The sequence below is a fragment of the Clupea harengus genome, chromosome 8, assembly GCF_900700415.2.
Source record: "Clupea harengus chromosome 8, Ch_v2.0.2, whole genome shotgun sequence".
In the NCBI taxonomy this organism is placed as follows: Eukaryota; Metazoa; Chordata; class Actinopteri; order Clupeiformes; family Clupeidae; genus Clupea; species Clupea harengus.
In genome coordinates, this window is record NC_045159.1 from 25,650,105 (window position 1) to 25,674,104 (window position 24,000).

General features: G+C 45.8%; 1 protein-coding gene across 4 annotated transcripts in view; it reads left to right on the forward strand.

The window, feature by feature from the left end:
• LOC105906628 (disks large homolog 4) overlaps positions 1-24,000 on the forward strand; it is a 79,788-nt gene that overhangs the window by 17,249 nt on the left and 38,539 nt on the right. For 2 of the 4 annotated variants that reach the window (XM_031572489.2, XM_031572488.2), the window contains exons 2-3: positions 14,803-14,964; positions 19,312-19,368. In XM_031572489.2, coding sequence (XP_031428349.1) covers positions 14,803-14,964; positions 19,312-19,368 — 219 coding nt within the window. Of the gene's footprint in view, positions 1-7,234; positions 7,585-14,802; positions 14,965-19,311; positions 19,369-24,000 lie in introns of those variants that run through there. The other 2 variants (XM_031572486.2, XM_031572487.2) reach the window with 2 other exon arrangements.

A 24,000-nucleotide genomic window follows, 5' to 3' on the forward strand; every position in this document is an offset into this window, starting at 1 on the left:
GTCTGTGTCAAGGAGCTCCATTAGACCTGATGTCCAGAATGGAAAGTGCAGCACAAGGTTGCTTGATTTCCTTCATCTTGGACCCATTTAAATGACTCAGTGCTCAGGAATGGATGTAGTACCGGTGTCTAGTATTGCGCTGGAATCAAAATGGCACAACGGCAGCCTTTAGACTTCAATTATGTTACGCCTCACAAGATAGTGGTCTCCGTGTAAGATCTTAGCAACATATTTAGGGGTCAGGTTGTTAAATAATGACATTTTTATTATTGTCTTTCACATCAGTTGACTGGAGTGGGTGAAACCAGCTCTGAAAATGTGTCTCCCAAACAACATTTATGCACAGAATGTTTGTAAAGGGTTATGCTGTGTGTTGAATCCCATGTGAGTAAGAACAGGCATTCATAGTCATGGTTAGCGTATGACTTTGTCGGGTCTATGGTTACCTGTTATTCTTGCTAGAGGTTAGCCGGGAATGCCAGATTCTGCCAGCATTACTAGCTGTTTTATCAGACATCATTTTGTTGATGGTGGAGGTGAAGAGCTTTCGGAGATAGAGGCAGGGTGCTTTTGATTGTGCCTCCATGCTGCGAGTGTGTGCCTCGCTAACACGCTGTAACAGTGTGCAGCTGCTGTGACTGTTGTTGGTTTTTTTCCCCTCCCAGTTTTGCTCTTGTGGGTTTTTTGTGCATTGGCAGTTGGCCTCGTGTTGTGAGACTCTGAGACCACCATGCAGCCTCCACAGCCGGCTAACCGTTAGGGAATCCCCGCCCCTGCAGATGTTGTCATGGAAACCAGCGGGCTCTGATGGGAGTCCCTCTTTAGTAGCGCACTCGTCCTAACACACACCCCACAGTGTTTCCCACTGTATCCTCTCTAACACGCCGCGCTCTGTATCTCCACTACCCTGCTCTGTCCACCTTCTGCCATGTCTGGTCACTGCACTGCATGGGTACAGGGGGATAGCCCTACATTTTGTTAACTAACTCTGACTGTTTCTGCATGTTGCAGAAGTAGTGCCCGATACACAAATGTTACGTTCCCCCCTCACCAAGGCGTACCTCGCATGTTCAGTCTTGCCAGAGGCGTTGGGGTTAGACCCCAGGGTTTTGTAGTCAGGGTTTTATGTAATATCTGTAATTAGAAGAGAAACGTTTCTTTTTTTTTTCTGCATTAACTCAGTCATAGTTCCATAGTTGTTTATTTCACATGTGATTAACTAGGGCGGTTTTCACCACATGAGGCTTTTGATACTGTGGGTGTGAAAAGACTGCTGTCGAATGTGAATCTCCACAGTGCATACAGTACACAGCCCAATACAAGTAATGTCTACGTGTACATACAAGCCCCTGATAGCGCAGTGCACTGCAACTTAAGAAAACACATGCAAATCCACAAAACACAAGCAAATTAAGTGAACATCTTCATCAATTTTACAACACATGTGCAAGATTTTGAAAAGGCACCTTACAGAAACGCACTGTGTTAGGTGTAATTGTTTCCAGCATGTCTGGACACGCTCTGTGATTCGTGACATTATTGAAATTGACTATCTGTCAGTGGTGTTGGAAAATGAGCTAAAATATGTTGTGTAAATGTAAGCGCTTTTGGTTTATCTTAACATTCTGATCACCTGATTCAGATATTGCTGCAGATATCAGCTGTTAGCCTAGCGTTGGCCTATTGCTTATTATTAGCTTGCCAATTCAAAGATCCTGATGAAAAACACACAATGAATTGTGAAACATGTTATGTTAGCTGGCTATAACGTTAATAGTTACTTCCATTTTAGCCCATTTTTCCATACCACTGATGGATAGTCGACTTCAGCAACATCATGAGTCAAGAACCATGGTGACAATAAAAAAAAACAACAAACAAACAAACAAAGAAAACGAGCGTGTCCGGATGTGTTTGTCACTTTTAAGTGTCCTCTGGAAACACTTCCGTTGTCGTTTTTGGTATGATTGCTGCGTGTTTCTGTAATGTGTTGTCTGAATTTGTGGCGTGTTTTCTAAATGCTGCGTATGTGTTGTCAAATATACGAAGATGCTAGCTGGCGTTTTGTCTATTTGCATATGTTTTCTTGAGTCACAGTGCATTGAGCTGTCAGGGCCATTGTGTTTTACAGTATTTAATACCACCGTTGCACAGCACATACAGTATAACATCATCTTGGATGCTATAAGCAGGTACAAACTTATGTCATCTGACACACATACAACATACAAAAACTATTATTCTAAGATATCACAGGAAACAATGTGTGTCTAAGGTCAGGTTCTCTTCTCTGACTTTGATACTGAAATGATCAGGACTTGCTACTGCACTTCGCCTCCTTACTAAAAGCTTTTGTTCTCTGTGCATTATGTACTATAACACAGTTATGAGTGTACAGTATTGGGTAGCATGTAGCTGGATGTTGCCTGATTTGTATGATTATGTAATACAATACTGGGATTTCTGTTTGGTTACCTTGGTAGCTCATTGATTTGTGGAGGTTCTCTAATGACAATAGTTGTGTGTGTAGTGTGTGTGTGTGTGTGTGTGTGTGTGTGTGTGTGTGTGTGTGTGTGTGTGTGTGTGTGTGTGTGTGTGTACACATCCATAAATGTACATGGGGAGGGGGGGGGGGGGTTATGTGCTGTGTGTGTGTGTTTGTGCGAGAGAGAGAGAGAGAGAGAGAGACTGTGTGTGAGTCTGTGTGCATGCGTGTGTGTGTGTGTGTGTGTGTACGTGTGTACACATCCATAAATGTACATGGAGGGGAGTTATGTGCTGTGTTTGTGCGAGTGAGAGAGAGAGAGAGAGAGTCTGTGTGTGAGTCTGTGTGCATGTGCTTTTAAGGAGCACAGACAGCATCACTTCCAACACAGACGTGATGAGTTCATTATGATGAGTCTGCACTGAACCCATTCCATTCCCTAGTGCTGATTCAGAGCACTGCTGTACTTATGGCTCTGTAGGTCCTGATCAATGTTTAATAACCATGCATTACTTCAGCAAACCCCTTTAAAAGCGACACAGTCATCAACAACCCAGAAGTGTTTAGCTGTATAGCCATGGGAGAGCATAATGTAATTGTGAGGGTGGTGGTGGTGGTGGTAAGCATTATAAGAGGTGGTTGTTAATTGTGTTGGTAATATGAATTATTTAATTTGAAATGAAGGCTTTACTCATCAACTATCAAAAGTTTGAACTGAAATAACTATCCATGACTCTCCATGCAACAATCCACTATAAATACATGACAATTACTGGGCAGTTAGGCTGTTAATTACATATGCATGTAGGCATAACCGAAGACTACTGTCTTTATGGGGTCCTACATGATCAGTAAGGTATGTGCAGCAAAAGATTCATTCTATTTCCCTCCTTAAAATGGATTTTCAAAGAACCTGTCACGAGAGAGCAAAAAGGCAGTCTGTTTGGGAATATGGTATCCTGACACTGTGTTTGGACAGCATCTCAACTGAGAAGGACTCACAAAACCAACACTTCTCAACAAGACGACTGGCAACAGCTGCTTGACTCGAACAACAGTGATGTAGAACTGATGTAGGGCATCGTCACACAGAATAGAGATTCCATGACATTCACTTTCAGATGGTGTTCTTGCCTCTCGGCTTAGTCAAGTTTCAAACAGTTTACAAATCCGTTACAGATGAATAGAATCTATAATATATTGTAGAAGAGTTAGGGGTTACTAGCACAGACTCACCAAAAGTTATTACACCTGATTTTAGATCAGTGTTTAGATCAGTTACATATTTTATTTATGAAGGAATATCACGTGAACTGTCTACCCACACTGAAAAAAAATTCATTGGTTTCACATGAATGTATGAAATCAACACAGCACTTTCCTTTCATAGTTGACCAACTAATTCCAATGAACTTGTTTAAATGAAGGTTACATGTAATGGGCACAATATACAGTAATTTCTTTATTTAATCATGTAACTTCCACATTATAATGTTATACAGGTTTGATAAGCCGACACATACTGAGGATAATCATTGGGTTGGGTTGAAAATATTGCAATGCCACTGCTGCTAGAAAAATATACTGCAATGTCACTTCATCTAGAAATGACACGGTCTGAATAAGTTGAACAGTAGCTTTCAAAAACATGAATTACTTTAAGTAAACAGAGCAGGGGAACTGCTTGGATCTTGAGCATTATCAATCCCACATAATAATACTAATACTACTACTACTACTACTAATAATAATAATAATAAAATCTCATGGTGGGAATAAAGTATAGCCCACATCAAAACAAAACATAAAGACACAGCCCATGTCCTAAATTCTATTGGTATCTAAGAACAACTAACATTAACAAACTCACAGCAAATCTCTTGGCAACAGTAATATGCAAGCTTGATTATTCTAATGTTCTTAACAAGGAAGTGGTGGCAGAAAGGTTCTCCAGGGACCCAATGACATAATTTGCCTTTCTGGTTGTAAACTCACATTATAGGTTTAACTGACATGATTCAGTTGAATAAATTAAATGCTGTGTCGGAATTAGTTACTTCAGCATAATTACGTCACATTTTAACAAGAAACAAGACTAGTTTGTGTAATTCCAATGTAACGTGGTTTAGTACATTTGATAATCCACCCTTTCCTCCTTTTTCAGCGCAAAGCCAGACAGCAGGCAGGAATGAATATGTATGTTATACATTAATCAATGAAGTTTGCTTCGAATTTAGAAAAACCCTGGGTTCTCCCCGTGCTTCTCAAATGATGTGCGTTCAACCGCTATCTAGTCTGCGTATGTCTCTACAGTGAGTGTTGCTCAACTGAGCCTGTCATTTGTCACCCTTTGTTTCCCTTTCATCGATTCCTCTCTCCCCTACGTGCACTTACAACAGATACTGAACAACAGCAATGTGCAGTAAAGTGTTCAAGCATGTCTGTCACAATCTCAGTTATAGAGAAATTAAAACAATGATAGTGTAATACAATTCTATATTTGGATTCCTGTGCTTGCTAAACAAACTTTGCATTTTTCCACTTGATATCTAACTTTCTCAGTAATGTGCACAGCCCCTGAACCCAGACTAGTCAGGCATAGTCTGATGTATGAGCAGCAGCAGCTACACCCCTCTTGATCATTTCCGCATGCAAGAACATGCTGGAGAGCATGCAGGCTTTTTTGTGTCTCTATTAGCATGACACAAAGATGAGACATACACAATCATGAATTTAACCCTTTTGCAGTATTAGGGTACGTGTACATAGTTCGGTCTACTCCACAACCCTACCTGCCTACCAACTGGTTTCTGCTCAGTATTAGTGTGTCTGTTATGTTACTAAGTTATGATGACACATGAACCCAGGTGGTCAGTCTGAATAACTCGCTCCGTCAAACATATATACAGGAGGGAGGGAGAGAGAGAGTAGAAACATCTAAATCTTTTTTATCATAAGTGCTGCCTCCACACTGATGCCAAGGTCGAGACTATTTTTGAACACACATATCCATGGAAACCACAGTCTTCCACAGAGAAGGACGCTGTGTTCAGTTCTACAGTAGTATGCACTCTTTCTCTCAAACACACGTACGCATATGATCGCCCACCACTTCCGTTCAACACTGCACTAACAGAGCAAGTGGTTAGAACTGACGACAAATGATGTAACTTTAAGCTCTTCAAAAGAGGTAGCATTAGGTGACGTAATAAATGCCTCAGTCCCTAGCAGAACAAATCATATTTTCGATTTTGAGAAGCTCCTGTGTTTATTGTAGGTCTGTATTCACACATTTAAAAGGATAAAATAGTTTGTTTGTCGTAATTGCTCACTCGCCCCGGATGATGGCAATGAAACTAGGTTTCAGTTATTTGTTGATCGGATTATTTGCAGTTACTTTTGTCATTTACTCAGTTGACGATTAGTGGATCTCCTTCCCATGGTGACTTCAGATCTACGGTGCAGGCCCCCTCGTAATATAAAGAACGGATTTCCCTCATTGCCTTATTTGTTAAGCAATAGTTTTTCATATGTTGTCTTCAGAAGAGATTTTGACTTTGGTTGTCTTCCGGTTGACGTCTGTGGTTGAATGCCGATACTCTGACAAGGGGACGCTAATTCCAGACGCGTAAGGGCATCTCGTCCCCGTCACCGCCGGTCATTTTTTTTTCTCGCGGTCGCATCTGTTCTTTTTAACACTGACGTCACTCTTGAGCGCTGTGGCTCACGCCGCAGTCTGTCCTGAGATGAATGCACAATATTGCATTCACCTGATTCAACGGCGCCGCCCTGCGATTACAAGCCGTCATCACGGATTCTCTTATGCTACCTGTAACTATGGGTAAATTATGTTATATTTCATTGGACTCTTCCTTGGACTATCGTGTATCGGTTGTGTGCACCTAGTGAGTTTTTCACTAGGTGTCACACTTTCCACATTATTTGGCCTTTGATCCAGATTAAATTTGCACATGTGCCTTACTGTGCTCTCTGCGTCAAAGTTTATCCAGGTTATATCCAGCTGAAGAGCTTGGCTATAGCCTGTCGTGTATAAATGGACCTTTCGTGTGATCTGTAAATTCCATGAATAAGAAGTTGTATGTACAAGAGTCGCCTTTTTCAGATTGTTCTCAGGTTTTTATAACACATGCATACATGCCTACCTGTGAGTTTATCAGTTAGAGATTGAGAAAAACACCTCTCGCAATTTCAAAGATGGCTGACGAACTTTCAGGACCATGGAGAGTTCACACACACTCACGAGCTTACTCATATGCACACATACACATCCACAGCCCTCGCCGCCAGAGGGCATTATTGCATATTCCAGTGACAACATTAAGATAATACAAAAGCAGTAAATGAATTCCATCACAATGTCTTAATCGGGCGAAATGAGATACTAAGGTAAATCAACCATCATAAAGAGGTATGCCAGTTTTACAAGAGACTCCATAGGTTGAATAGATCAAAGTGATTGAACATCTGCCGCTTATTACGTCTACAAAGTAATTTTCCCTTGACAGTCCAACTTCTTGTCTCAACTCTGGCAATCTCCGTAGGCTGTACAAACCGCTTTCTCGCTGATGTTTGCGCCTGGACTAGGAGCTTTACGGTCGACAGGTCACAGGGGATAAAGTGAGAGAGAGAGCGAGAGAAAGAGAGAGAGAGCGTAACTGAAGGATGTGAAACGCGATTGGTTGTCTTGAAGTTAGAGAAATATGATCACACAATGATATAGTTCAGAAACCCAGAGTTCAGGCGACCGACCACTTCCCTCTTGTTGCTGTAAAACTGTTAATTGACTGTGTGTATTTGCCTGGTGCTAGGATGGGGTTCCATGCGTGTAGGCTTTTGAATGTTTGTTAGTACAGGACCAGTGGTTGTTCCAACCTGCCTTTCATATCACCTCCACGCCTATCCTAATCAGTCTCCAGCTTCCAGCATCGGGACGCTGGCGACAGATTGTAGCGGTGGGGTCTATGGGTATCGACATGATGTCTCCGCCTTTGAGGAATTTGAAGTGCTTTTCGCCGGTGATGTGCCAGTGTAAGGTTATTTGTAGCAAACGAACCCTCTCCCTCATGTTCGGCTGCAAGGTAAGCTGGGAGCCGGTGGAACGTTTCGTTCTAATTCCTGTTTTTTTTTGCATGTGACGGCGTGTTGAGATGGCGAGATGACGGGGAAGAATTTGTAATACACTGTGAAATCACAGCACGCGGAGCCGCGATGAAAAATGGAGCGTGTAGGAGACTGCTTTTAAAATGATGAATGAACCTCTCTTTCTTTCCCTCTGAGTCTCTCCTGTGGGTATACGTGAACCCACAGTATTCAGAAAACCTTACTTATTATACTGTACTCGCCGGCTATGTGAATAATATGGCAGCTCAACTCGGGGTCTTTCTGTCATTTCAAACCTTCGATGTTGCCGCTGTGTTTTCTCGAAGTTTGATAATGCTAACTTAATGTTCTGGTGTATGGCTTCCTGGTATGACTGTACTGTTATAATGGCCATTCGATGCTCTTTGTACATACAGTAAGCTAACCAGTTGGCTCATGTTAATTATTGTCAGGGTCAAAACAGTGCGAATGTCTGTGATGTAGCACACTACGAAGGTTCTTGAAGGGACGAAGGGACTTACTTGCTGTGTTTTTAAGGAAAATGGTTTTATTTTCACTTTTCCTACAGAAAGTAAATTCATGGCTCTGCTGAGCAGCATGCATAAGGAATAGCAGTCAGAAAACAATGGCGGACAGATTCGATAGTAAACTCGCATAGTAATGGATACTAGTCGTGGTCATGTAAAAAACATGATAATAGTGAAAGTAGTACACTACATTATTACTCATAGCATACTAACACACAGAGACATGTGCAAGCACAGTCAGTCAATCTCGCTAATGGTGTAATTGAGATACTATAAACAAGAACTTATCGTGTAAAGAATAGGCCCTTTGGAACAGACAGATTCTGAGATTCCAATTATCACACACAATAATTAAGATCACTGAACTTGTACTCTGGGAAGGATAAGCTGCGAACTGAAAAAGTGGAACTTTATCAAGAGACAATCAAATGGATGTGGCACAGCATACCTGTAACAAAAGCAGTATTCATAAACCTTTCAGACTGAATGTAGTGATACTTCTCCCTGTGGTCAATGGCAGTTAACTAAGGCAGCACACAGCATGTAAGCCTGCAGATGGCCGGCAGTGTCTACTGAGGCCTGTCCTTGAGGCTGAGGGCTACAGTCTTGCTTCTCTTGTAAGCCTGAGTGATAGTACCATCTGTTAGTGGTCTTTTATGATATCTACAATAAGGATGTCATGGCAACGTGGCGCAGGTATCGTGTGGATGCAATGCCTTAAGTCAACAGATTCCATAGCTGAGGTTATTCCCACTGTTGCTGTTTCACCCCTTGTGCCTTTTCAGTCTCCATGACACAAGATTTCCATTTTTTTTGCCTTCTTTATTCGCTCACGCATTGTTCACAGTCTGATGGAGACAGTGACCACGGCCAGACAAATATCTCATCTGTATCTGGCACCAGATGCCAGAAATGCATTCTCCTGGATTGCATAGAGGGTTTTTTTCCCCCCTGCCCTCTCTCCTTTCTGAGGTATCTGAGCCAGGTATGCTGTGAATAGAGCGTCATGAATAATGGATAGGCTGGTGTTAGGTGAGCCGAGGCGGGTGTTTCGTCTCCCGTCTGCCGGTCTGTGGCTCGAGCCCCTGTGCGCTCCACAGACAACAGAATCACTGCAGTTTGTCATACCAGATTCAGGAACAATGGCGCCGCCATACCAGAGGAGCTGTGAATGCCTCTGATGCTATGGCGGCCGGCGGTGTGCTATTGGCAACCGTGCCTTGGGAAGTCCAAAAGAGGATTAGGATGAATGTGATGAGGGTGTGTGTATTCTGGGTTATGTGAGTGAAGGACATTGGAAGGGGTGTAGAAGAAGGCAATGGAGAAGAAAAGAAGTAGGGGGGGGGTCAGAGAGAGAGAGAGAGAGAGGGAGAGAGAGAGATATGGATAGACAATGGGAGGGATGGAGAGAGGAGGGAGGGAGGACATCAGGCCGGGGAGGGGGGGTGATAGTGTTGTCAGGTACCTGTGATCAATGGCTATATCAGTGTTTGTGTGTTTGTGGATGTTGTTAAGTGACTCTACAATCAGGGACACTCAAGCAAGGTAAGATAACACTAACAGCCCCTTGAGTTAAGCCTCAGGCATTGTGCCGCTAAGCTCTGTAGGAGCCTCCAGGAGATGCTGATATTAGAGCTTTACTCTGAGGGAAGTTTTAGTGAGGGCTTCACTCTCTCTCTCCCTCCCTCCCTCCCTCTCTCTCCCTCCCCCCCTCTCTCTCTCTCTCTCCCTCCCCCTCTCTCTCTCTCTCTCGCTCCCTCTCTCTCTCCCTCTCTCTCTCTCGCCCTCTCTCCCACCCTCTCTCTCTCTCCCTCTCTCTCTCGCTCCCGCTCTCTCTCCCGCTCTCTCTCCCTCTCTCTCTCCCTCTCTCTCTCTCGCCCTCTCTCTCCCACCCTCTCTCTCTCCCTCTCTCTCTCTCTCCCTCCCTCTCTCTCGCTCTCTCTCTCTCCCACGCTCTCTCTCTCCCTCCCACGCTCTCTCTCTGCCTCCCTCTCTCTCTCTCTCTCTCTCCCTCTCTCTCTCTCTCTCTCTGTTTCTCGGTCAGCCCGACTCTTCTGGGACTATGTTAAACTCTCCTCGCTAATTAAATGTGGCACAAGTGTGTTTAATCGCAAATGCAGAAATGTGTGAAAGTTGCACGAACTTGTTCTTAAGATGGCCGTTCTCCAATCTGAGCATTTCATGGGTCAGAATAACGCTAGCTCAGCAGAAAAAGGAGAAGCCCTTTCCTCCTGAATGTATGCATGGAGTTGGACAGAAAATCTTTAATTGAATGGATGGAAGGGTTGTCAGGTCTTGGGCTATGCTTTTCGGTTGTGCCAATTATCAATTTATCGACCCCTTTTGTTCCCTTCCACATAAAGGAAGTTATGAGATGTAATATGATGCTTGCTGTAGGGCTGCCTGTGCGTTGTGGGGGATGGCTGTGTGGACGTGGGCTCTGATTGGCTGCCTCGTTGGCTGTGTGTGGCATGCCTCTGGCCCCCCATGTGTTGCTTTCACAAACTGACATAAACTACATTACGATGTGCAGTGTACCACGTACTCCATAACCCTCATAGCTTTAGGTTCTGGTTATGTAAATCATAATTGGAGCTGCTATTACAATGCCTTAGAAAACACGTAGGTAACTCCATGGCAACGCTTCCTTCATACATGCTAAAAAGCCTAAATGAAATAGTGAGTGGTTTGAGGTTTTTATTCTTTATGTATCACGAGTTTGCCAAAACGTTTAGCTCTGATTCAGCGCTGCGTGTTGCCATGTGGTATGACTCAGGAATGCTTGTTAGATCTGGTGTCAGGTGGCCTGATGTGGGTTAGGAGGTGGATTAAATCTAGCCCGTTAGCGAACTCCCTTCCTGATGACTAATGAAACGCTGCACAACACATTCAAGGGTAATACTCTGATCTGACATGAATCATTGCACAACCTTAAATGCAAATCATATACATATACTCTACTCATAGCACACTGAAATACTATACATTTGATCCCCATATGAAGTAGCGTCCATATCCCCAGCTCATAGCCTAGTGCTTGTAATTTGAGGCGTCTTCATAATGGCTGTGGACTCTATGATGTAATGGCACTGGTGGTCATACAGTGGAGGTCATCTTCACGTAATCAGATCCAGGAGGGCCGAGATGATACTGTGACTAACCAGGAGGTTCAGTCATTATTAAGGACACTGAGATCGATGGCACGTCAACCCCAAAGGGCTGGGATCAATCCTAACCCCCGTCCAGGGGCCTCTCGTGTGAGGTCTTTACCGGAAGATCAAGGAGCACGAGGAAGGTCGCCGAGCTCCTCACAGAGCAACTCAGGACTCACTGTGTCACTCACCAGGCAGCGCTGTCATCGACCAATCAATAACTGTCCTCTCCAAGTGCAGCTGGTGGGACGCTTCTTCACTAGGTCATGTGTAATTACCTCTCCTGGTATCGATGGGACTCTTATACAGTTTCTTATTCACATTTGCACTATTCACTATTCACTGTTGTATGCCCTCTACGTTTCAGTGAGCGTGCGCCTTAGCGACTGTCTTTATTGATAGGAGTTTTATTAACGTTTACTAGAAGCTGTTTCCTGCAGAGGCAGAGGCAGAGGTCCACAAGTTTATACGGTGTGTAAATACACAAGTTTCCGGCAAGAGGGAAATATGACTTCATCCGAAGAGACGACACAGCGGAAAACATTCCAGTGTGAAGTGGGCTCTCCCATACAGTGGTGTTGCCGTTCAGCGCGTTAGCGGTTTATCTCTCGGGGCTGCATAATAATGCTCATCAGTCCGTTAGCTCCACCCCTGAGCCTCTTCACCCTACTCACTGTAACCTACTTTTGGAGGACAGTAATGGGCAAGCAGTGGGAGCCATTCCACTGGCCAAATGTGTCTCTCAGATCCACAGCACAACTGGTAGCCCACAGCAGAAGCCGTACAGTACATGGACTTGCTTTGAAATACGCTGAACAAACATACACACACTCTCTCTCTCTCTCTCTCTTTTACACACACACACACACACAGACAATTTCCTTGTGCTGTTCAAACTACTCATAACAGTATGAGGCAGTACACCAAACAAAATGGCAGAAAACTAGAAGACCTTCTCTGACAGTGTTCTTCCTAACATGCCTGGATTTAATGCTGTAAATCCCCTGTGTGACAATGCAAACAGTCTGTATGGCGACACACACGCACACACGCACACACGCACACACACACACACACACACAGACACACACAGACAGACACAGACAGACACACACACGCACACACGCACACACGCACACACGCAGACAGACACACACACACAGACACACACACAGACACACGCACACACACAGACACACACACACACACTCACACGCACACACACACACACACACACACACACACTCACTCACACACACACACACACACACACACAAGAGTCAGGAATGTGTTGTGTTTCGGGGGGAGCCGTAGCGCAGTGGTAGTGTCAGTGTCCCACACCGTGTACGGCTCCATCACCCCCAGCACCCATGGGGACCCAGGCTGGAGTCTGGCCTGAGGTCATTTCCTCAACCCTCTCCCCACCCCTCTCCCACTCGCCTTCTGTCCACTGTCCTATCGATAAAAAGATTACAAAAGCTCCCCAACCCTCTTCAAAAAAAAAAAAAGAAAAAAGGAATGAGTCGGGTTTAAAATGTCCCAGCAAACATCAGGACCTTTTGGATGAGCTCCGCACTGAAAGGCTGTCTGAACAAATGGAGGCAGGTCACTGCTGTGCGATGCGGGTAACGGAGAGCTTAGATAAAGCCAAAAAAGGGACCATTAATACCCATAAAGCGTCGAAGTTGCCCTCCGTCCAACTCCATCCATCCCATGCCTGCATGCCACACTTCTAATCTTCCTGGTTTTAGACGTTTTCCCTTTCTCTAAACCCCATTCTAATGCTGATGTTGAGTGATTGGACAGCAAGCCCACTCTACTGTCCACTACTCTTTAGCCTCTCTCTCCCCTTCTCTCTCTCTCTCTCTCTCTCTCTCTCTGTCTCTGGCTAGGCTACTGGTCAACAGCCACTGCCCGAGCATCTGCTAAGGGATCAGTCCAGGGATGCAGGGATTTGGTTACATTAACCTTTGGAGGTGGACGCAGTGTTTGATACAGACAGACATCAGTGCAGAAATGTTTTTGTGGGTAAAGCTCTTCACAGGGTAGTAATAAGATGAGTGCTTGAGTGGACTCTAAGATAAGCACTGGCTACGGCACAAGGGCATTGTTTGCTGGTAATGCTGTCTGTTTGTCCTTTGGCTTGGATTTGAAGCGGGGCCTCTGATTGGATATCTTTCTCCGTAACATGAAAATGGCTTTTTTTGTGATGCATCAGAGTAGAGCCTTCTCACTTCTCTACATTTTCTATCTCGGGTCTCAATCTCTCTTTCTCTTCTTACTCTGGCCGCCTTCCTGTTTTTCTTTTCTTCTCGACTCCCTCTGTTCCCGTCTCTCTGCACTGTCATCTCCTTAAATTACTGTACTCTGTGAACTGCCCATCGTTTTCTTGTAGTCTTCTTTCCTCTTTTCTCTCTCTCTCTCTCTCTCTCTCTCTCTCTCTCTCTGCTGTTTTCCTCCCCCATCTTTCCTGCTCTCCCTTGACCCCCTCTCATTTCTCTCTCTCCCTCCTTCTCACTCTTGTGGGGTTTGCTGGCTCAGGGTAATGTGATACAACAGCAATGCTGACTGCCCCCCCCCCCCCCCCACCGCCACCTCCCCAACACCCCCCTCTCCCCCAACATCACCTCCACGCTCCCCTGCAGTCCACCGTGATGTTGAGTTCGCCGCTGCTCACTTCTGATCTGACTGTGGCACAGTCTCCTTCGTGCGCGGTGGTTGTGCTCGGCCTGTGGGGTTCTTGTTGGCTTCAGCTGACCCGAGAACAGGATGCTGTGTTCTTGGTGCCAAACCCACCAGTCTGCTGTGTGTTGCTCCGTTGTGAACAGCAACTCAAGTGCTGTGTGGAACATTTTACAGATATTTCTCTTTTAACTCTGTGCCTGGATAAGGCGAGCACTCTAACCTCTGACCTACACATCTCAACCCAATGATATTCTTTGTTCTCCCTGATAACTGAGAAAGGCCAGGATGAGTGTGTTTTCAGTTACAGTCACTGTCAGGTTAGCAAATGTAGGATATGAAAAAACACAATGTCTTAAAAAGGAAACCGCTCTGGGAATATTAATGTTTACAAGGCAGCATTTCTGGAGGACACCTTGAAAAGTGAGAGGATTTATTTTTCATAAGGATGAACACATGCAGCAGAAAGTGTCTTCACAGTTAAGTCATTTCATGATGACTGTTGAAAGACACCTACGACACCTGATGCTTGATGTGGAATGAGAGAGCAAGGGTAGAGAGGAACAGAGAGGTCTGTTGTTCCTGTCTCTGGCTAGCGATAGCTCGATTAGCAGGTCTTGTAGACTGCAGCTTTAAGCATTCCAAAAATGTAAAGATCTGTCTGAAATACTGAATAACTGGAGCTCTTATTTACAATTGTCTCCATTTCTTCCTCTTTCTCTCTGTCTCTCTCTCTCTCTCTCTCTGCCTCTCTCTCTCTCTGTCTCTCTTTCTTTCTCTCTGTCTCTCTCTCTCTCTGTCTCTCTCTCTCTCTCTCTCTCTCTCTGTGATACAGAAATACAGATATCAGGATGAGGAGACCCCCCCCCTGGAGCATAGCCCTGCCCACCTGGCTCACAGCAAGAGTGCCGAGATGCTGCACATGAGCGACAAGAACCTGGCCGCCATGGACTCCATGCACGGCTATGCTCCCCACACACACATCTCTCCCATCAAGGTATGGGCAAGAACACACACATACACACACAGAGACATATTAATGCACGCACAAGCAGTACTCTCTCCTTGTTCTATCAAGGTATGGATGTGGACATGCACACACACACACAAACACACACACACACACACACCCATATAAATGCATGCACAGGCATAACTCTCTGTCTCTTTTTCACACACTCATCTCATTAATTACACAGTGAGAATGCCGTCATTCAGTGCACAAACATGATGACATTTACTATGTACTAATGCAGTGACATACTGACACACACACACACACACACACACACACACACACACACACACACACACACACACACACCCACCCACCCAAGTAGCAGGCTCATCCCCAACCACACACATGTGTGCATTTTTGCAGGCATCTGAAATTGGATTTTAGTGATTAATAACACCATACCTGACAGTGTGGGCTTATGTCTGTGACAGCCTATTGCTTTGCCTTGCTGTTTTCGCAATGGTGACTCACTAGCGCCCCTTGAGGCAAAAAAAATGGTACCATGAGTGAGGATGGTGTGACTCTGGCTGGTTAGCATGCTAACTTTAGTAGACATCTGGGCAACACAGTGCATTGGCGTTTGAGCATAACGTCATGCCAGTTATTTCTTCATATTCTGTTGCTATTTCTAGTTACTCTTTAAATGTTTGAAACTAAAAACACAAACCACCTTTAAACACACTTGGCCAGCTGTTTTACTCCACCCTGAAAGATTCACGTTGGAGCAGGTAGTTCATCCATCAGATTCGCATTTCCTTGTACATCCTACTCATCCTCGCTAGGTCAGCTCCTGCCTTATCTTGAGCCACTCGCCATCTATCCTCCGTCTCTGTCTCTCTCTATTCACGTCCTCTTCCAGTCACACTGGCACCTGGCACTTCTTCTCTCTACCCCCAGTGAAGGGCCGTCTTCTTGTTTTCCCGTATGTGTCTCTCCTCTGTTCCCCCATCGCTGCCACTCTTGGCCCGTCCCCCTGTTCCCCTGGTGGGGTTTTCCAGTGGTATTCTCTGCCCCACCTGAGTTCAGGCTCTGGCTCAAGCCGGTCAGTGTGCTGTTCCACACACCCTGCGCCTAAGCCCAGAACCACCGCTGGCCCCCAGCACTGGCCCCCAGCACTGGCCCCCGCAGGTGTGAGCCCAGCCCATAGATCTCTCTCTCTTTGAGTGTGCCAGGCTACCAGAGGGGAGGACTGACTTAGATGTAGAATGTCATTTAGCTCCTGTCGAGGCTCCTGTCGAGCTGAAGGACGTCTCTGACCTTAACCCCGATTCACATTAGACCGTATAGGGAGCGTACGAGCTCCGCATGCGTGCGTACTAATGTGAAAGGACATACAGTATGTCTGTATCCATTCACATGCACACATGCATACATACAGGAGCATACTTCAACACACGCTCACATATACGCACTTACACAATCATTTGATTAGATGTTGTGCCCACCCTTATCAGCGTATGGCAGCACTTATCAGGACTAGTTATAAAGTAGCGTGAATGAGCATGTGTAGAGTAGCACCAGGTTTCCCCTGTTTTTTTCCCTGCTTTGTGTGGTTTCAGGAACATTTACATCGCCTCAAGGTCACTCAGTGTGTCTCCCTCAACCTCCCCCAACACACACACACTCTCTCTCTCTCTCTCTGTCTCCCTCTGAAGTTCTCTTTCTCACTCTGGGTCTATTTATGTCTCCCTCTTACAACTGTTCTCCCATACACTCACAAACACACACACACACACACACACACACACACACACACACACACACACTCACACACACACTCACACACACTCATTCCAATTTCCCTCCTCCTCCTCACCTCCTCCTCTCTCCCTTCTCACTCTGACGTGTCATCTGTCCTCGGCCATCTGTCGGACTGAGGAGAAGGCTCAGGCATTGTCTTTGTCAACACGGATGGCGCATCGGTCTGTCTGTCTGTCTGTCGCTCCCCTTAATTTGTTGTCGTCGCAGTCCCTTCTTTCGCTCTCTGTGACTTCCCGGTGAAGATATCCCATTACACTGGGATCTTGACTCAGTGTTGTGCCAGACAGCGGAACTGACAGTGTTGTTTTCTTCCCTGGCAAAAGCTTTTTGCGGGAGTCACACTCTCTTGAGTTATGGTCAAAACACAGATGTTAAGACAATAGCTCCTCCGCCATGATAGACTGTAGTTATCACGGCGCTCGCTAACGATGATTTATAGCGTTCAGAGAGAAAGAGAGAGAGGCCGTGAGTTAAAGTGTCACTGCTGGCGTGTGGCGTGTCTAAGGTGGGGGGAGTGCTCACTGAGACGCCCCCCCGTTCATTTAATAATATCATGTACCACATCACACACACGTGAATCATGGTATCATGTGTGGAGTATTAACATACATGACACAGACGTGCTCCCACACACACCCTCTGTCACTCTTAATCATACTTCAGTCAGAGGAGTTAAGAGAGTCAGGATTTACATTCCTCAGGGCTATTTCTTTTTTTCTTTCATATCATTGTCAAAGTAGCCAGCTGGGCTATTTGCATTGATTCATGACCGTTTGTATTGGAATGTAACCTATTAGTTCTTCTTTTCCTTCTCTCACACCTGAATCTGTGTGAATATTTACTCTAGTAGTGTTAAATTAAGTGTTTGATGTAGTCAAAATGACACTATAATAATATTAATAAACCATTTTGCTGGTGTGTGTTCTCAGTCCTTTAAATGCCAGCTTCAGCAGTATTGCTGAGGAAAGAGAGAATCCTGTTAAAGAGAGCAGTGTGGATATGGGTCGTTGCTGTCAGGTATAAATAAGGCACTGTGGGCTCCCTTGGAGGCGGCGTGCTAACGTCTGTACAACATCATCAGTAAACATTAGGCTAGGCTATGTAGGCTTCCCTGAACCTGGCCCGGAGGGAGCGGAGGACTACCTGTTTCATGCCATTGTCTGAATGTACCCTTACTTTTGGAGTGCTGCCCTACTTTGCTGGCTCATCTTTTTTGAGGGTTCAAAATGCTCCCAGACGTTTTCATTATATGATAGCGAATGTGAGCAATTGTGCCATCTCTTGTCGAAAATGGGAACTGCAAGATTTCAGGACCTTGGACAGTTCCGTCGGGATACTGATTTGCTTCGTCATCTAATTCATATGATGTTATAAAATATAATTTCTTAATGAAGATAATTATACTTAAATATGTTTAGCATAGTATTGCAACATTACCATACTATTGTAAGTAGGGATACGAAAATACTAGCATTATTATAGGTAAACAGATAGACACAGCACCATGCATATTATTTCTCCTTAGATATAACAACCACCCTTTTCTTCTCTCTCCTCGTTAAGAGCGTGGTGCTCTCGTTCAATCACTTTCAGTGGCTCCCCCCGACTCTCCCTGCTCCGCTGCCTTTTAGTGGCTCCCCGTCTCCCAATCTGCAAATACCACGCGTCCTCTCTGCTGACGCCGAGCAGAGTGGTGACCTTTCCCCGCCTGAGAATGACGACGTCCGCTGCGCTCCCTGTCAAAACTTTTTATTACTCCCTGTCTGTCGCGATTGTTCCTCTCTTTCCCATCCTTTCATTTGAATCCTTCTTTTCTCCTTCTTTTCTCTTTTCAACATTGTGCTGGAATGGTTAAACTGTCGAATCACAACATTCAATCACACTTCTCTTCAGCCCATCAGTCTTCCATCCACCGCTTCTCTGTCCCCCACACTGTGGCTCTCTTGGCACTCCATTTCAGAAGGACAGAAAATGTTACTGGCATGTTTCCCAGCACAGTTTTTGTTTGGGAGAAATCGTATCCTCCATTCTTTATTTAAGAATTGTCCCTTTTCACCTTGTTTATGCACCTTCTGGAATATACCAGCTATATTCTCACCAATCTAACCCTACCCCAGGATCCTGAGTTCGTATTGCTATGTTGTGTTCCCTCCTGCCCTGCCCTCCTGTTGAGTTCCTCCTGCCCCATCCTCCTGCCCCATCCTGTGTTCCTCCTGCCCTGCCCTCCTGCCCCATCCTGTGTTCCTCCTGCCCTGCCCTCCTGCAGCATCCTTCTGTTGAGTTCCTCCTGCCCCATCCTCCTGCCCCATCCTCCTGCCCCATCCTGTGTTCCTCCTGCCCTGCCCTCCTGCAGCATCCTTCTGTTGAGTTCCTCCTGCCCCATCCTCCTGTTCAGTTCCTCCTGCCCCATCCTCCTGTTGTGTTCCCTCCTGCCCCATCCTCCTGTTCAGTTCCTCCTGCCCCATCCTCCTGTTCAGTTCCTCCTGCCCCATCCTCCTGTTGTGTTTCCTCCTGCCCCGTCCTCCTGTTGAGTTACCCCTGCCTGCCACTCTGTTGTCTTTGCAGCCGGTGTTGATGTCGGCTGGACACACCCCCCTGTACACCTCCGCGGTCTCCACTCTGGTAAGAGCACTGTGCTTCCTGCAGGCTCCGCGCCGAAGAGCCCTCCTGCCTCCTCCTCACCCTCATGTCTTCATCATTCTTTTCGCCCTCATCATCCTCGTCACTGCCATTGCAATCAGCGTCGTTATCGTCCCAATCGCCATTTCATTGTCTGTTATTGTCCCAGGTTCCGCTGCCTGTTCAATTCAGCGCAGCCATTGCTATTTCAAGGCAAAACTATTTGTATCGGCATTTGAGATAATTGAAACATCTGAAATTGTTTCACCCTTGGCATCCTCTTGTGGTCATCCATGTCTGTCAATTATGTGGTGTCCTGTCCGGTGTCATTCTTCAAGAAGCACATTCATCAAATCCCATCCTCAAGATCTATCATTATCACTATTACAACATGTATTATCACTATCATCATCTTGAAACCTTGGTTGTTGTCTGATTAGATCTTGCCCTTGACTACATTGCATATCTACTGTATATGATCATATAAGATGAGAAAATGTATGTATATGTGTGTACACATGCTATATGAGGCATTTCCAGTGTTGTAAGTTATTTTTACCTTTAAGTTGCCATACCTTTAATGGACGAGAAAAGTGGAGTTGGACTAGTGTCAGTGAGTGTGAGTAATCTAGAGTTGGATGCTTAGCACTAGTACTTTCCCGTTTCATATGTGAGACGTGGTGAACCAGAAACAGCTCAATTATTGATGCTGCAATTAGTGGTATTTAAAGCCCTCGTCCGCCATGTTCTATGCTGTTCCTTACGTCTGATTGCTCCAGCACCGGCGCGTGTGCGTACCCAAGCTCTGTCATGGCTTCTCTTCCCCCCTGTGCCCAGTGAAATGGCAGCCTGGAGCTTCATTTGTATGCATGAGGCACTGCCAGAGGTTTGGAAAAATGAATGACAAGAAGCCATTTCCAGGTGCACGTCTGTAGAGGAGGACAGATTGATATGTAGCTATGGTGCTCCATCTCACTGTGATTGAGAATGCACTACGTACTGCTGGAAGAAGCATACTAAGGTTGTGGAATGAGTGGACATGAACACATAGTCTTTGGGGCCTTAGCAGACAACAGATGACTTTTTAGTAAGTATGGGTACCTTTGTAGGCTCATTTATGTTGATTTCTGTTTATGAGGGCCTGGCTTTCATATATGCTTAAAGGTGTAGTTCGCGATTCTAATCCAATAGGCTTTTTGCCAAATTCAGCAAGTTGCTCCTTTGGGTTCTCAAGAGTGGCATGGGGAGAAACATAGTGGCTTGGAATGGGCTGTAAACAACCCAGCCAATCAACACAGTGCTTCAGGAGGGTGTAATTTGATTGGCTGTTGAGCTCAAATTTCACAAACCATTTGCGAAACCGGAACTGAATCGCGGACCGCATCTTTAAGAGGTTGTTGTGAATGTCATTGAGGTATGTGGAATCCACGAAATCTGTTCACTTTTGTCCTGTTTGACGACTGAAACCTCAGCTGTGTGGGCTGTAAAGCACCTGTAGGGGGCAGTGTTTCACTTTAAGTACACACGTCCATGCTTAATGGCGACAGTGAATGTTAACAGTGAATATGAACGCTCCTGCTATGAGAATAATTGTCATCATGATATGAACCCAGTTTCAGTTAATTATGACTTTTTGAACTTTTCTCATGTTTTCGTTTTTACTCTACTAGTACACACACACACACACACACACACTCACACACACACTCACACACACACACTCACACACACACACACAAATACATACACATGTAACACATACACAGATACATACACACACACACACACACAAATTATATTTTACACCTGTGCTCCCCAGTTCTCAGCCAGGGATTGAGACAGAGGTTTCCTTGGCTACTGCACTAGCGCTACTGACATTTAAGGCCCTTTTGAAGTAGGTGTCACACGAGAGAGCACAAAAATGCAAAAGATTTGAAGGAGTAGGTGCGGGAGAAGAGGAGTTCAGAGAGACAGATGCTTATTCATAAGAAACTTGTTTCTCTCTCTCTCTCTCTCTCTTTTTCTCTCTTTCTGGGTCCAGTCATCCCTCTCTCATTGTGAAGCTGCTAGATGGAGAGTGTGTTAGCAGAATTGTGTGTGGTAGCAGAGTTGTGTGTGTGGTAGCAGAGTTGTGTGCGTGTGTGTGTCAGCAGAGTTGTGTGTGTGTGTGTGTGGCAGTGCAGAGGCTGAAGGGTGCGGTGACTGGACTGCCAACCCAGGAACACACTCTCTTTCTGTTTGCCTCTCTCTCTCTCTTCCCCCTCCCTCTCTCTTTCTCTCTTGTTTTCCCTCTCCCTCTGCCCCTCTCTCACTTGTTCTCTCTCTATTGCCATCTCTTTCTCTCTCTCTCTCTCTCTCTCTCTCTCTCTCTCTCTTTCTTTCTCTCTCTCTCTCTCTCTCTCTCTCTCTCTCTCTCTCTTTCTTTCTTTCTCTCTCTCTCTCTCTCTCTCTCTCTCTTTCTCTCTCTCCTGCCGTGAAGGGCTCCATCACACTCCAGAGGCACTCAGCAGGCTGTGACATCCACACTGCTCTGATCGCACCAAAGGTCCCAACAAAATGGCCACTCCCCGCGGAGTTAGCAATCACACTCACAAACTCATGAACTCTTGGCCAACCGCACTCTGGCATGAACATTTCAGCCTCGGAAAAAGTGCTCAGGTTATCGTTTGATTTGGGTCATCAACTACTGAACATTATTAAGATCCTCAGAATTTATTAGGATCTTTTATCAGCTAACAGCTAACAACACCTAATCACTCACTCAAGTCTGACTGGGATAATCCACCTCAGGGTGGAGACAGTCGTCTTCATCCTTCAGAGTGGCTTTAGGTTGTGTGCACAGAGGTCTCTCTCTCATCACAGCCCGTAGCTGGCCTCAGCCAACAGCTTGCATAAGCAGTGTGAGGCAAACATAAATTCTCCCCGTTAGATGCTCAGTGTGTTGCTGTTATTTCTTGCGATAGCTGATGTGTGAAGTAGTGCTATAAACTGAGAATGGCATAAAAACCGCAGCATCTGTGCCCGGAGAGGCTTCTAAATAACCCCCCGTAGCTCAATGCAACTTGTACGAAATCTCTCTGGATCTGCTGGAGCTAGTCTTGTTATAGAAGCTGTCAGAAAGGACAGTGTGGTACAGTCAACTGCCCCGGAGCATAAGTACTGATCAAACACAATCTTTTTACCCCCCCTGTATGTAGTGTTGGTGTGCAGGATGACCAGATGCCTTTGAACTTACGCTAGCGGACACGCATGACGTGGGGAGCGAACAGAGACGGGTGAAGCGATTTCATGAATGACGGACACGAGAAAGAGCTGAAAACTTGCACGTTGCTGTGCCACTGGGAGGGGGTTGGGTGTGTGTGTGTGTGTGTGTGTGGGGTGGGGGGGTGGGGGTCATGAGCAGTGAGGAGTCACTGAAGTGGAAGAGTGGTGAAGTTGCTAAAGGGATCAGTTTGAGGGCGGTGTGTGTGGCTGTGTGTGTGTGTGTGTCTGTGTGTGTGTGTGTGTGTGGCTGTGTGTGTGTGTGTGTGTGTGTGTGGCTGTGTGTGTGTGTGTGTGTGTGTGTGTGTGTGTGTGTGTTTCTAAGAGTAAGGAGGACCTGTGTTATTTAGCGCTGAGAGGATCTGTCAGCGCGCATCACTGTGTCACAGCCGGAGCATGGAGGAGGCTAAGTGCTACAGTCTGCCCCGTTTTGGGCCCTCTCTGAAGAGACACCAGCTGCCAGCATGACAGCCTGTATGTCAGCGTGTGTTTGTGTGTGTGTGTGTGTGTGTGTGTGTGTGTGTGTGTGTGTGTGTTTGTGTGTTTGTTTGTTTGTGTGTGTTTGTGTGTCTGTGTGTGTGTGTGTGTGTGTGTGTGTGTGTGTTTGTGTGTTTGTTTGTTTGTGTGTGTTTGTGTGTCTGTGTGTGTCTGTGTGTGTCTGTGTGCCTGTGTGTCTGTGTCTGTGTGTCTGTGTGTAAGTATGACTGTGGTGGGGGGCTGACCTGTGCAATAGGCTGTCAAAAGTGCAGAAGGAGGCTGCAGTATATTCATGTTTGTGTGTGTGTGTGTGTGTGTGTGTGTGTGTGTGTGTGTGTGTGTGTGTGTGTGTGTGTGTGTGTGTGTGTCTGTGTCTGTGTGTGTGTGTGTGTGTGTGTGTGTGTGTGTGTTGTGGGGTACTGACCTGAGTAAAAGGCTGCAGAATGTACAGAGCGACAGCACAATATATCTATGTTGATATATAAATGTATATCTGTGTGTGGGTGTGTGGTTGTGTTGGAGCAGTCTTGGTGTGACCCCACTCCCTCCCTCCCTCCCTCCCTCCCTCCCTCCCATGTAGGCAAGTGTCATTATAAATTCCCCTTGAACCCCAGCAGCAGCCTTTTGCTCAGCGCTGGGTGGAGACGTGGAGATTGATAGGCCTATCAGTGAGGCCGAGCTCGCCCAGCACCCACCATCATTTATCTGGCCGCCTTCACCTCACAGCCTCCTCTCCACCGGCGGCTGCAGAGAGACTCGGCTCTCCCTCGTATCCCCCATTAGTTCTGCGCATCTCCCGGCAGCCCCGTTCATCCTCATTGCTCTCTGCTAAGATCCAGTTAGCACTGGCAGCAGGACCTTAAACAGTATGAGATGTTGTTACCCCTTTCTCTTGTG